Consider the following 12,186-nt stretch of genomic DNA (forward strand, 5'->3'; position numbering starts at 1 on the left):
TATAAATATTTATTCCTCTAGCTTAAGAGTCCATTGTTTGTTGTTTTATACATAATGGGATATTTTGACATCCTAAGGAGGTTTCCTTTTTCATAAAAGCCCAAATCTCTAATTTAATTTTTTTCATTTGGATAGTTATAAGGACCATGCAGGATGCAGACTCTTGGATTGGCTGCAAGAGCATACTGAGGTGCAGGGAACACATGGGGACATGGGAAGGCACTCCTACCATATAGCAATGGTTCCCCTCTTGTTCTGTTGAGATATTTCTGTCTGGTTATTCATAGCAGCACTTCCCACATGACAAAGATGAGGACATTGCATCAAAATCATGTCAGTGGTTGGGAAGCGCTGTTTTTTAAATTATAGGGGAATTTCGCTCCTGGGAAAAGAGATGTAATAGACATATGCCTGGTCCATCTGTGATGCATTCCTGCATCCCTCCTGCTGTGCATTTGGTAAGAAGTACAATAAGTCAAGAAGCACATTCTGATGGCGTAACTTTGCCTGCCACATTGTGAAATTTCATCATAAATGACTCATGCTGCTTTGAAAAAAATCATAATGAAGTATTTTTGAGGAAAAGTAAAAGTATTAACAAACATTTTTGATTCAGTGTTTAGAACACCAAAATGTATTAACAACCACCATTTACAGTTGCTTAACATTATTTTTTATACACTAGTCGTTCAAAAAATTCAGACAGGATGATAATAGCGGTAAAAAAATCAAAATCTAGACACATGTAAAACGCACTCAGGGGAATATAAAGCCACAAAACGAGGACAAAAAAAAATCACATCGCAAATGCGGGTGCATGGTGATGCCAGAGCAGACCAACACCAAAGTCATCAGAACTCATTTGACAGACCGCGGGAATATTTACATAGAATTCCATAGTGATACGACAAATGTTTCATTTTTGTGGTCTGATGAATAAATCAAGATTGCAACTCTAGAGATACAATTGTGTTTGTATGTCTGATTAATAACACATTTTATCATTTAATTGTTTCCTAAATTCTTGCTTTGTCAAGATTTTTACACTTGAATTCTGCCATGTTTTTCCACTGGGAAGTGTTGTCGTTTTCGAGCAGTGACTTCAGACCCTGTTATGTGGCCTCAGGGTGGATTCTGGGAGACTGAATCAGCTACATTAAGAAAAATAAATAAATAATATATATATATATATATATATAATGCAGCCTCAGGGCGGCACTGGCCTGTGTCTCTCCAAGCCTGCCTTTGGGGGGCACGGAGCAGTGTCTCCCTGTGCCGGTCCCAAGCCCGGATAAATGCAGAGGGTTGCGTCAGGAAGGGCATCCAGCGTAAAACTTTTGCCAAAACCAAACATGCAAACTATAACATACCGGATCGGTCGCGGACCAGGTTAACAGCGACCGCCATTGGTACTGATGACCTACAGGGTACTAATGGAAATTGGGCTACTGTGGGTCAAAGAACAAGAAGAAGAAGAGGAGGAGTGCGTGTTCGGAAGCAGAGAGAGAGGAGGAAAGGAAAGAGCCTGGGACTGAGAGTAGGGACTCTGAATATTGGGACTATGACAGGAAAAGGTAGAGAGTTGGTTGACATGATGCAGAGAAGGAAGGTGGATATACTGTGTGTCCAGGAGATCAGGTGGAAAGGTAGTAAGGCTAGAAGCTTAGGAGCAGGCTTTAAGCTGTACTATCATGGTACTGACAAGAAGAGAAATGGAGTAGGAGTTATCTTGAAGGAAGTGTTTGTTAGGAATGTCCTAGAGGTGAAAAGAATGTCAGATAGACTTATGTGTCTGAAATTGGAAATTGAAGGTTTGATGCTCACTGTTGTTAGTGGCTATGCCCCGCAGGTGAGATGTGAATCTGAAGAGAAGGAGAAGTTCTGGAATGAGTTAGATGAAATGATGCAGAATATTCCCAGAAATGAGAGAGTGGTAATTGGTGCAGACTTCAATGGACATGTTGGTGAAGGCAATAGAGAGGATGAAGAAGTGATGGGGAAATTTGGTATCCAGGATAGAAATGTAGAGGGACAGATGGTGGCAGACTTTGCAAAAAAGATGGATATGGCTGTAGTGAACACCTTTTTCCAGAAAAAAAACAGGAACATAGGGCAACTTATAAGAGCGGAGGTAGGAGCACGCAGGTAGGCTACATCTTGTATAGATGAGGTAACCTGAAAGAGATCAGTGACTGCAAAGTGGTTGTAGGTGAGAGTGTAGCCAGACAGCATAGGATGGTGGTTTGTAGGATGACTCTGGTGACAAGGAAGATAAAGAGGACAAAGGCAGAGCACAGGACAAAGTGGTGGAAGCTGAAAAGGGAGGAGTGTTGCGTGGTTTTCAGGGAGGAGTTGAGAAAGGGTCTGGGTGGTCAGGGTGAGCTTCCAGATGATTGGACAACTACAGCTAGTGTTATCAGGGAGACAGGTAGAAGAGTACTTGGTGTGTCATCTGGAAGGAAAGTAGATACGGAGACTTGGTAGTGGAATGAGGAAGTGCAGGAGTATATACAGAGAAAGAGGTTAGCGAAGAAGAAGTGGGATACTGAGAGAACTGAAGAGAACAGACAGGAGTTCAGGGAGATGCTGCGAAAGGTAAAGATAGAGGTAGCAAAGGCAAAACAAAGGGCGTACGATGACTTGTATGCTCGGTTGGATAGCAAGGAGGGTGAGAATGATCTATATGGGTTGGCGAAACAAAGAGATAAAGATGGAAAGGATGTACAACAGGTCCGGGTGATTAAGGACAGAGAGGGAAATGTATTGACTGATGCTAGAAGAGTGATGGGAAGATGGAAAGAGTACTTTGAAGAGCTGATGAATGTGGAAAATGAAAGAGAGGCAAGGGTAGAAGAGGGGACTACTGTAGACCACTAAGTATCACAAATTAGTAAAAGTGAAGTGAGGAAAGCATTGAAGAGGATGAAGAGTGGAAAAGCAGTTGGTCCTGATGATGTGCGATGTGTGATGGTGCCCATTTTTAAGAATAGAGGGGATGTGCAGAATTGCGGCAACTATAGAGTGATTAAGTTGATGAGCCATAAAATGAAGTTATGGGAAAGAGTAGTGGAAACTAGACTGAGAGCAGAAGTCAGCATTTGTGAACAGCAGTATGGCTTCATGCCTAGGAAGAGTACTACAGATGCAGTATTTGCGTTGAGAATGCTAATAGAAAAATACAGAGAAGGTCAGAGGGAGTTGCATTGCGTTTTTGTAGACCTAGAAAAAGCATATGACAGGGTGCCAAGAGAGGAGCTCTGGTGTTGTATGAGGAAGTCTGGAGTGGCAGAGAAGTATGTTAGACTGGTGCAGGACATGTATGCTAGCTGTGAGACACTGATACCGTGTGCTGTAGGGGTAACAGAGAAGTTCAAGGTGGAGGTGGGACTCCATCAGGGATCAGCTCTGAGCCCCTTCTTGTTCACAATGGTGATGGATAGGCTGACAGATGAGGTTAGACAGGAATCCCCATGGACCGTGATGTTTGCGGATGACATTGTGATCTGTAGTGAGAGCAGACAACGGGTAGAGGAAAATCTAGAGAGGTGGAGGTATGCTCTGGAAAGGAGAGGAATGAAAGTTAGTCGCAGCAAGACAGAATATATGAGTGTGAATGAGAGGAACTCAGGTGGAATGGTGAGGCTACAGGGAGTGGAGATCAAGAAGCTGGAGGATTTCAGGTACTTAGGGTCAACAGTCCAGAGCAACGGAGAGTGTGGAAAAAGAGGTGAAGAGACGGGTCCAAGCAGGTTGGAATGGCTGGAGAAAAGTGTCAGGGGTACCATGTGATAGAAGACTTTCAGCCAGAATAAAAGGAAAGGTGTACAAGACAGTGGTGAGACCAGCGATGATGTATGGACTAGAAACAGTTACAATGACCAAAAGACAGCAGGCAGAACTAGAGGTTGCAGAGATGAAGATGTTGAGGTTCTCTTTGGGAGTGACCAGGATGGATAGGATCAGGAATGAGTCTATCAGAGGAACAGCACATGTTAGATGTTTTGGAGAGAAGGTCAGAGAAGCCAGACTGAGATAGTTTGGTCATGTGCAGAGGAGGGATAGGGAATGGACGGATGCTGGAATTGGAGCTGCCAGGCAAGAGGTCTCAAGGAAGACCAAAGAAAAGGTTTATGGACGTAGTGAGAGAGGATATGAAGGTAGTTGGTGTGAGAGAGGATACAGAGAATAGGGTTAGATGGAGATGCGTAAAAGCTAGTTTTTAATCAGCACCTTTAATGCAACCATTGCAATTTTATGTAATTTAAGATTATGCTTCCAAGCGGGAGTCAGACTTGTGGACAAGACCCTAATTCTTGTGGTAAAGTGGAGCCTTGAGCATCTAGTGTTCTAGCACATGTATGTTGAGAATAAGCTGAGTCTGAGTCAAGTTAAAAAGTGTTGAAAGATAATCTAGAGTTTTTTCTGAGCTGAGCTGACATAAGCCATTTGTACGGGTATCGAAGCACTAAACGAATACATGAATCATAATAAAGATCTTAATACACTATATCTTGATTTGAAACTCAACAATTACCGCTATTCATATGATAATTGTGTGATAAATCCAGCTGCAATTTAATTGCACTTTGAACCTTTACTTGAAAACTTTTTTTTTGGATGACCACATAGTAAAATAATAAAGACCAAATAATAAAATCATCAATTTTGAGAATCAAATGCCCATCAATATACTAGTGCCTTTAAAAACACTGGAATGATAAATGGCACATTGGCAGCTGACAGCAATGTAGCTCTCTTCATTTGCATATCATTGAAAAAAAAAAAAAAATCAAATGAAAAAACATAGTGTAAGCTGACTTCTGACTATGTGGTTTCACAGCAGCATCGGAGAGTGGACAGGCTGAAAAGATGTGTTTATGATATTGATGGCGTAGGCAGCAGGCTGTGAAAGGGGTGAAAATTAGCTCATCTACCTACGTGCTATATTTGTGTCACAGCAGATCTTAGGTCTCCGTGATAAACAGTTTTGACTGGAGTCATATGACATGTTGGAATCAAAGCAGATTTTCCCTTTCTCACTGGAAGAAAAAAAAAATCTACCTTTCGTGGATTTTAGCATTGTTATCTTTCTTTTTATTTTATCCATTGTAAAACGGGTATAATAGCTGTGTGGCAGCACATCAAACTGAACAGGTTGGAAGTCCCGGTGCTAGATAAGCTTTTACAGGGAAGCTATGCAACTGAACACATCGTAATCCTTCAAAATCAGCTCAAATATACAACAGCGAAATAAAAACCTTCATCGAGTGCAGGAAGGGAGGACGCACTGTATTTATCTGACTTCAATGCTTTTAATGTTACTTTGAAATAAAGAATCTGCTTTGTAATATCTGCTTTCTCCTATTACAAAGAGTCCTGACAGCAGGATTGATTTATTACACATTAAATGGCAAGAGATGATGAATACAGCTATCGGCCTTCGACCCCCGCACCCAATAGGCAATTCATTTACAGTGCATGTCGCATCCGTATATTGGGCTATGACGGAGGCAGAACCTGTCTCATGAATAAACATGTCGTCTGATCCCAGCTCAGAGTTCTGACAACTACATCCAATCACATGAATATTCATCAACCGGCTTAAATGTAAATCACCCTGCTGCGACTTGTATGTGTTTGTGTGGTATGTGTGTGAGTGTGTGCACATTCCCTCAGATCAAAAGGTTACACTAGCTTCTTTTAGGTGGATGTGACTGTATTAGATATTAAGGATGTTTTTACGAAGATTTTTTTTCATCTTCATCTCACCACACTGAGAAAGAATTTACAGGTATCTAAAGGAGAGTGACAGCGAGGATGAAATACAAACAGTGGGGTTCAGGAAGGGGGGTGGGATTCACCAGTCAAGTGAGGCAGTCACCCTCGGAGGTAAACCATATGATGTTCTCAATATGGTCTGGATTTTTTAAGACAGATTGTGTTACTTCAGAACCTACTTCTGAAACATTTATAAATAGTTTATCCTTTGATAATCCCGCTCTCTGCAATTAACCCGTGGATAAACCATGAGCAGTAGGCATGATGTCCACAAGCACCAGGGGAGCAGTTCAGTGTCTTGCTCAACAACACTTTGACAAGCTGGAGTCAAACAAGGATGTTCGGTTCCAAAGACAACGCTCTACGTCCTGCACCACACCATCCAAAGGTTTTTATATCGACATCCACATTAGGCTGGTTACTGGGCCGGTTTCTAATTATACATCACTGCTACTGGATATCCTTTTTTTTGGGGTGGGGTGGGGGTAAAGAAAATAAGACTCATGAAACACAGATAAACAAAAAAATTACAAAAAAAAAATGTCCTTGACTGAAAGAAAACAGAGAAACATCAACCAGACCAAGTGATCAAAGGAATTATGAATTAATATGAGGTTATGTGGGTTATACAGTACATCAAAATCCCCCTGATCCGTGAGTGGGCTTGATTGATGTGACAGCAATACTAATCTATATCCACATCTATATTTTAGGAATAAAGCATATTCTTTCATGCTTTGGAGAGCAGGAGGTAGAGCAATCGTCTTTGGAACCAAACATGCCTGGTTCAATTCCTGGCTCCCCCCATTGTGTCGAAGTGTTTTTGACACTGGACCCCTAACTGCTCCCCTTGCCCTGGTGGATAGCAGTATATTGCTCATGGTTCATCCATGATAGATTAATTACAAGGAATGAATTTCCCCACAGGGATTACTAAAAGATAAATTATCAAATTTGACTTAATTTAGCCATATACTGGTGCTACCTTCTGACACAGGATGTAAAAAATGTTTTATATGTGTCTTTTACTTTTTTATCTTTTTCTTGGTCATCGTCCAGCGGCCTCCCAAACCTCTTCCCGGAGGTAAAATTTTTGCTGGCCTGTGCCCCAGACATGCGGCAGCCAGATGGGAGGGGTGGGTGAGGAACAGGATGATGTTATATTCAAAAAAGCTGCTAAAAAGCAGGTGATATTGGGGGAGGGGGGTATTTTCTTATGAGTGGGTTTGGAAAAACACTCTGTTGTTAGAGATGATTGCTCGGTCTCCTCCATATGATAAAGACTATATTGAATTGACCGGACATTTCAAGACTGCAGAACCTCTGTCTTTTCAACATCATAATGTGGGGCCCCAGCAGGAGACCGACCTGCTAGGAGTGACATGCTTGCAACACTGATGTGCTCGCAAGACTGACATGCTCGAAACAAAAGCAATTGGATCTGTAACGGTAGACGCAGCAAGCTCCAGCCATGACCAAGATACAATCAGCAATTATTGCTGTCATTAGTTTTTCTTGCTGAGTTTATTGTATTTCTTCAGTTTTGTGTCATTCCAGTAAAGCACGATGGTTCCATCTGCGCCTCCATAATGAAATAAGGAGTTCTGAACCCAGCGCTGCTCTTCTACCTGTTTTTTAAGAAAGTTCAAAGCCAGTTACACAGCACTATTTTGTGGAGATATGATTGAAGATTACTAGGTTTGTGCACGTGTACCAGCAGTCCCTGAGTATGTGAGTTCAACTTCACTTAGGCAGAATTCACTATGAGTAATAGTACATGCCTCCTGGTTCTATAGCTTCTGCCATTCTTCTTTATCGTTCTAGAAAATGGGGCTGCAATGTATTCTGATAACAATGCGGGGTATCTGGACGGTGACACATAGCGGTTTGTGCCTGCTGACATAGATAAAGTAGGGTAACTCCTCAAATCTAGGTCTTGAAATGTTAAGGGAATGCAAATGGTAGACATTAATTTATTCATTATCTAAAACGCTTATTCAGCACACATGGTCATCTAACCTTGGACAATAAGCAGGGTTGACACTTGTTGGTCAAAAGGCAACACATACAGACATACATTCACACTGATTGGATTTATCCAGTTAACCTGACAAAAGTTTTTGACACAAGAGACAATAGGGACATATTTACATGTTAACTCTACAGAGAATCCTTTAATCCTTTTAATCTAATTCAATTTGATTTTAATTTTATTTTAATTCATTTTTATCTATTCCATCTTATTTTATTTTATTGGATTTTAGTTTTTATTTGTTTTTACATGATTTAATTTAATCTATTTTCATGATTTATAATTTCATGATTGAAGAAATTCCTCAGACAAGGTTTACATCGCCTGCTTTGCTCAGGTTTGAAACCGACAAATGAAAAGCCTATCAGAGCCTTTTCTCAATCAGGTGCAACGAGGAAGTGTTTGTACCCTAGAAGTTGCTTATATCAAAAAATACCACTATTGCACAGGTATCAATCAAGTCATCTTTAATAGGTGCTTATTTGTATTTTTACAGTATATTAATGGGATATCTTACTTCTTATTGTGCAACTTGAAATTATGTGACATTTGGGATCTCCATCTTTAACACTGAAAGTTAAAACAAAACAAAAAAAAATAATGAGAACCGCTGATGAAATTCAGTATTAGTCGAAAGGGAGAGTAAACTATATCTAAATGTTTTATCTTATTAAATACTACAGACACTTAGACATATACACTCTGTGTTCAGCAAAAAACATTTTTTTTCGGTTTTAATTTCTTGTTGAAGGGACTAGAGAGAAATCCAAGTTGCAAATGTATTTATTTGTTTTTTTATTTCTCTATTTTTCTTTGCTAATGATGACCTGGAAGACAGAAGATCATCACTGCCATGGTGTGTGTTGACACTGGTATAATTTTCATCTCAACAAAAAAACCTTTGCTCTTTTCCAACTGACCAAAACATAGTCAGTTACTTTTAAATATATGCCAATATGGCCCTACTGGCAAATACATTTCCCTATTCTGCATTAATAAATTTGTCAACAAACAATATTGTCAACACTCTTCTTTTTTCTGTGGTGAAGACAAAAACTTTATCTGCTGGCCCCAGGCATTGCAACATTCACTGGTAACTAATATGTTATTAACATGTGACTACAGCTGTGTGCTAGAGCATTAGCGTTAAGCACGTTGTCACCTTTTACTCTTGTCATCTCAACGCTCATCTGGTGCATCGACACAGTTAAAATTATGGCATCAGCTCGGAAAAAACTAAATAAATATTTAAAAAAGAAAGCACAGGTTTTTTAAGAGATGAATTAGAAAATAAAGGAAAAAATGCTATTAAAGGGAAACACACTAACCGCAAATAGATGTCAATATACTGTATAAAAAAAACCTGAAGACACATTAAAGTTCACATGTACTGTGCACACAAACACACTACACACACAGTGAGACCTGTCTCAAAAAAATGCATGTCTTTATTAAGTCAGATTGTGTACATATATTGTGGTGTGTGTGTGTGGGGGGGTGACTTACATGGAAATTAGAGATGTGCTCTCTGTCCAGTGGCTTGGTGACTGACAGCTGGCCGGAGATGGGGTTGATGATGAAGATGCCAGTAGGAGGCTGGTCGGCGCCAGGACCCGTCACACTGTAGCGCAGCATTCGGTTCTTGTCTCTGTCAGAGCGGATCTGGAGAAAGACAGGGAACGTGTTTAGGAACCCCCGAGAAGAGGTCCATAAGTCAAACAAGGTGAAACACCACATGGACAACATCATTTGGATGTGTTAACAAACAGGAGAATGCCTGGGATATTTTCATTTAGTTATTTATTCATTATTTATTTACTTACCCCAGACAATGACAACTTACAGTAATGGAAGCTATTTTTTTTCTGTCAAAAAAGTTGTAATAGAACATCATATCAGCAAAACCTCTAAAGAGTTTGGTTATCCCGTGAGCAAATATATATATATATATATATATATATAATAACATTACACAAATGCTTTTTTGGAAGGGGACTTAGGAGTTTCATAAATTAACTATTTTGACCTACCTTCTCACATCTTCATTCAAACATGCTAACGAAAGATCCATGAGTATACAGGATGGGGAGGCTACCCATTATCATTATTATTATTATGATTATTATTATTATTATTATTATAAATAATGTTGTTAATATTATTGTTCTTATTGTTATTTTATGTAAGTTAAATTTTGAAAGTGAAAATAAAAAAACACTTCTAGTCTTATCACTGAATGGATCAAATGCCACTTTCTTTGACAGGAAACAGCTCATGGAGAGAAGAAGCGAAAAAAAGGATCCAAGGACCATGTGTTTTGGACAGAAGCTGCGACAGATGAACGATTGATTGTATCTCTGTCAAACGAGAGAGCAACCAAACCAAATAAGGATGGAGAAGATCTGTGACACGATGGATCCCAACCAAGACCATACTTGGATTCCTCCCACAGAAAACTTAACAACCATTTACATTTAGCGCTGCAGGACCCCCATCTATGGTGGTTACAACAGCCGGGAGCACCAAGGAACCAGGCCGTGTCAATCAACCTGACAATGACACCCTGGTGGTCAAAGGCTCCCCTTCAGTATCAGTGGTGAGGATGTCCTGTGGGTGGGAAATGTCCGGTCGCCCTTGAATCAACCTCTGTTATTACTTAAGTAAGACACCATTTGGTAGGGGTGGGTGCCCAGCTGCTGAGCCCCTAGATTAAGAATGCTCCATCTAGTTTTAATGTCATCTTCAGATTTCCGTACAAAAGTGGCTCTTTTTATTCTTTTTTTTTTAATAATGACTGTGTGGCCTTGCTCCACTGTGCATCCTTGGCATAGTAGCATAATAGCACTTTTAATGCTCTTAAAAGCTGAACTTTTAACGCTACACTCCATTCATTTCGGTCTTGGTGTTAATGTTTTAGAAGGGCTAAGAAATTATAGGCCATTGTTGTTGGTTATTTCTCTTGAACATATGCAATAAATACAGTTTCCTCGCAGTTGGGTGAGCTGGTGAAGGGTCCCCACAGCAACAGGAAGTCACCCACTTTTTTGTATGAGTGTGGGGATGTTTGTATGTGAGAGTGTATACGTGTCTTACTCTGACAAGGTCCTCGGGAAATTGTCCGCGTGAGTTCTCTGGGACGTTGATAGGCGGAATGACCCAGTCCCTCTTCACCCGCCTTAGAGTGCCATCGCCCCTGACAACCATGCTGCGCCATGGAAACAAGATCTCTGGTACCTGCTGAGTCAGGGTTGCATCGCTGGGTTTCACCTGCAGAGACAGTAAAGAAGCATTATACACCATGCCACACACATACATACACTTGTAAACACACAGCATGAGACAGAGTTGCTGGGAAAGCGATGTGTCTCAGGGTGTTTCTGACCTCATTGCACTGGCTTGGATTAATGCTCTCATTATAGTCTGTCTAATAAATGACCACCACCTGTCACTGTGTGTGTGTGTGCGCGTGTGTTTGTGTGTGTGTGTGCGTGTGTGTTTGTGTGTGTGTGTGTGTGTGTGTGTGTGTGTGTGTGTGTGTGTGTGTGTGTGTGTCGCACGTGTGTGCGTGACTGCATACGTGCGGGATACTATGTGTATATGTGTCCTGCTATAGCCACATATCCGCATGACTGGTCACCGAAGGAGCTTCACTGCAGGATTCACAGAGACTCATAAAGAATGGAGGGATGGCTAATTCATGCTTGTGAAGTCGCTTGCGGTGACCTTGGGGGGTGTGAGTAGGGTAGGATGATCTGGGGGTGATTCTTAATATACCTTTATAAAGTGGCGTGTTGCTTACAATGTTAACAACAGCTTATGTTGCCACTTGTTAAGTGCAGTGCAAAAAATATCCACAGCATATCCACAGGATATTATATGGATTGATGAGCCACATTGTTATTTGTGAGGAAAAAGGAATATTAACATGGTCACTAACTAATTACAAATAAAACTCTTAACTGTGCAGATGAAACAAAAAATCTTTTCTGACCGAAAATTACCATATTACTCTAAATTATTTAGTCCTATGAATATAGGAACATGCGATAATAGAAAATGAATGAAGAAAAAATCAAATAAAACCGAAACCAAGAAAGGCTTTTATTTGCATTTCATTTTTTTTTTTTTTTTTAATTTAAATATATTTATCTTTATATCATATTTAGACCACAAGGCTGTCTAAAAAACAAATCAATCAACTGGAGATATAGGCCATTTATCCAGGTATGATTACATTCAAACACCAATTCAACATATTAAAACTAATACAAAAAAAAAATTAAAAAATGGGGAAATCATGGGGTCTTCATCTCGAACACAGTTTGTTCAGTCAGTTTGCTGTCAGGAATCAATTTTAAACTGGTAATGGAACTATA

General features: G+C 40.2%; 1 protein-coding gene across 1 annotated transcript in view; it reads right to left on the reverse strand.

Moving 5' to 3' along the window:
- LOC147237277 (cadherin-2-like) overlaps window positions 1-12,186 on the reverse strand; it is a 121,794-nt gene that overhangs the window by 35,561 nt on the left and 74,047 nt on the right. Inside the window, exons 4-5 of the mRNA XM_086146359.1 lie at window positions 10,904-11,077; window positions 9,317-9,472 (exon numbers count right to left, since the gene is read on the reverse strand). Coding sequence (XP_086002485.1) covers window positions 9,317-9,472; window positions 10,904-11,077 — 330 coding nt within the window. The remainder of the gene's footprint in view (window positions 1-9,316; window positions 9,473-10,903; window positions 11,078-12,186) is intronic.

This window comes from Fistularia commersonii, chromosome 1 (assembly GCF_037954325.1).
Source record: "Fistularia commersonii isolate RoL2024-O1a breed Wild chromosome 1, RoL_Fcom_v1.0, whole genome shotgun sequence".
NCBI lineage: Eukaryota > Metazoa > Chordata > Actinopteri > Syngnathiformes > Fistulariidae > Fistularia > Fistularia commersonii.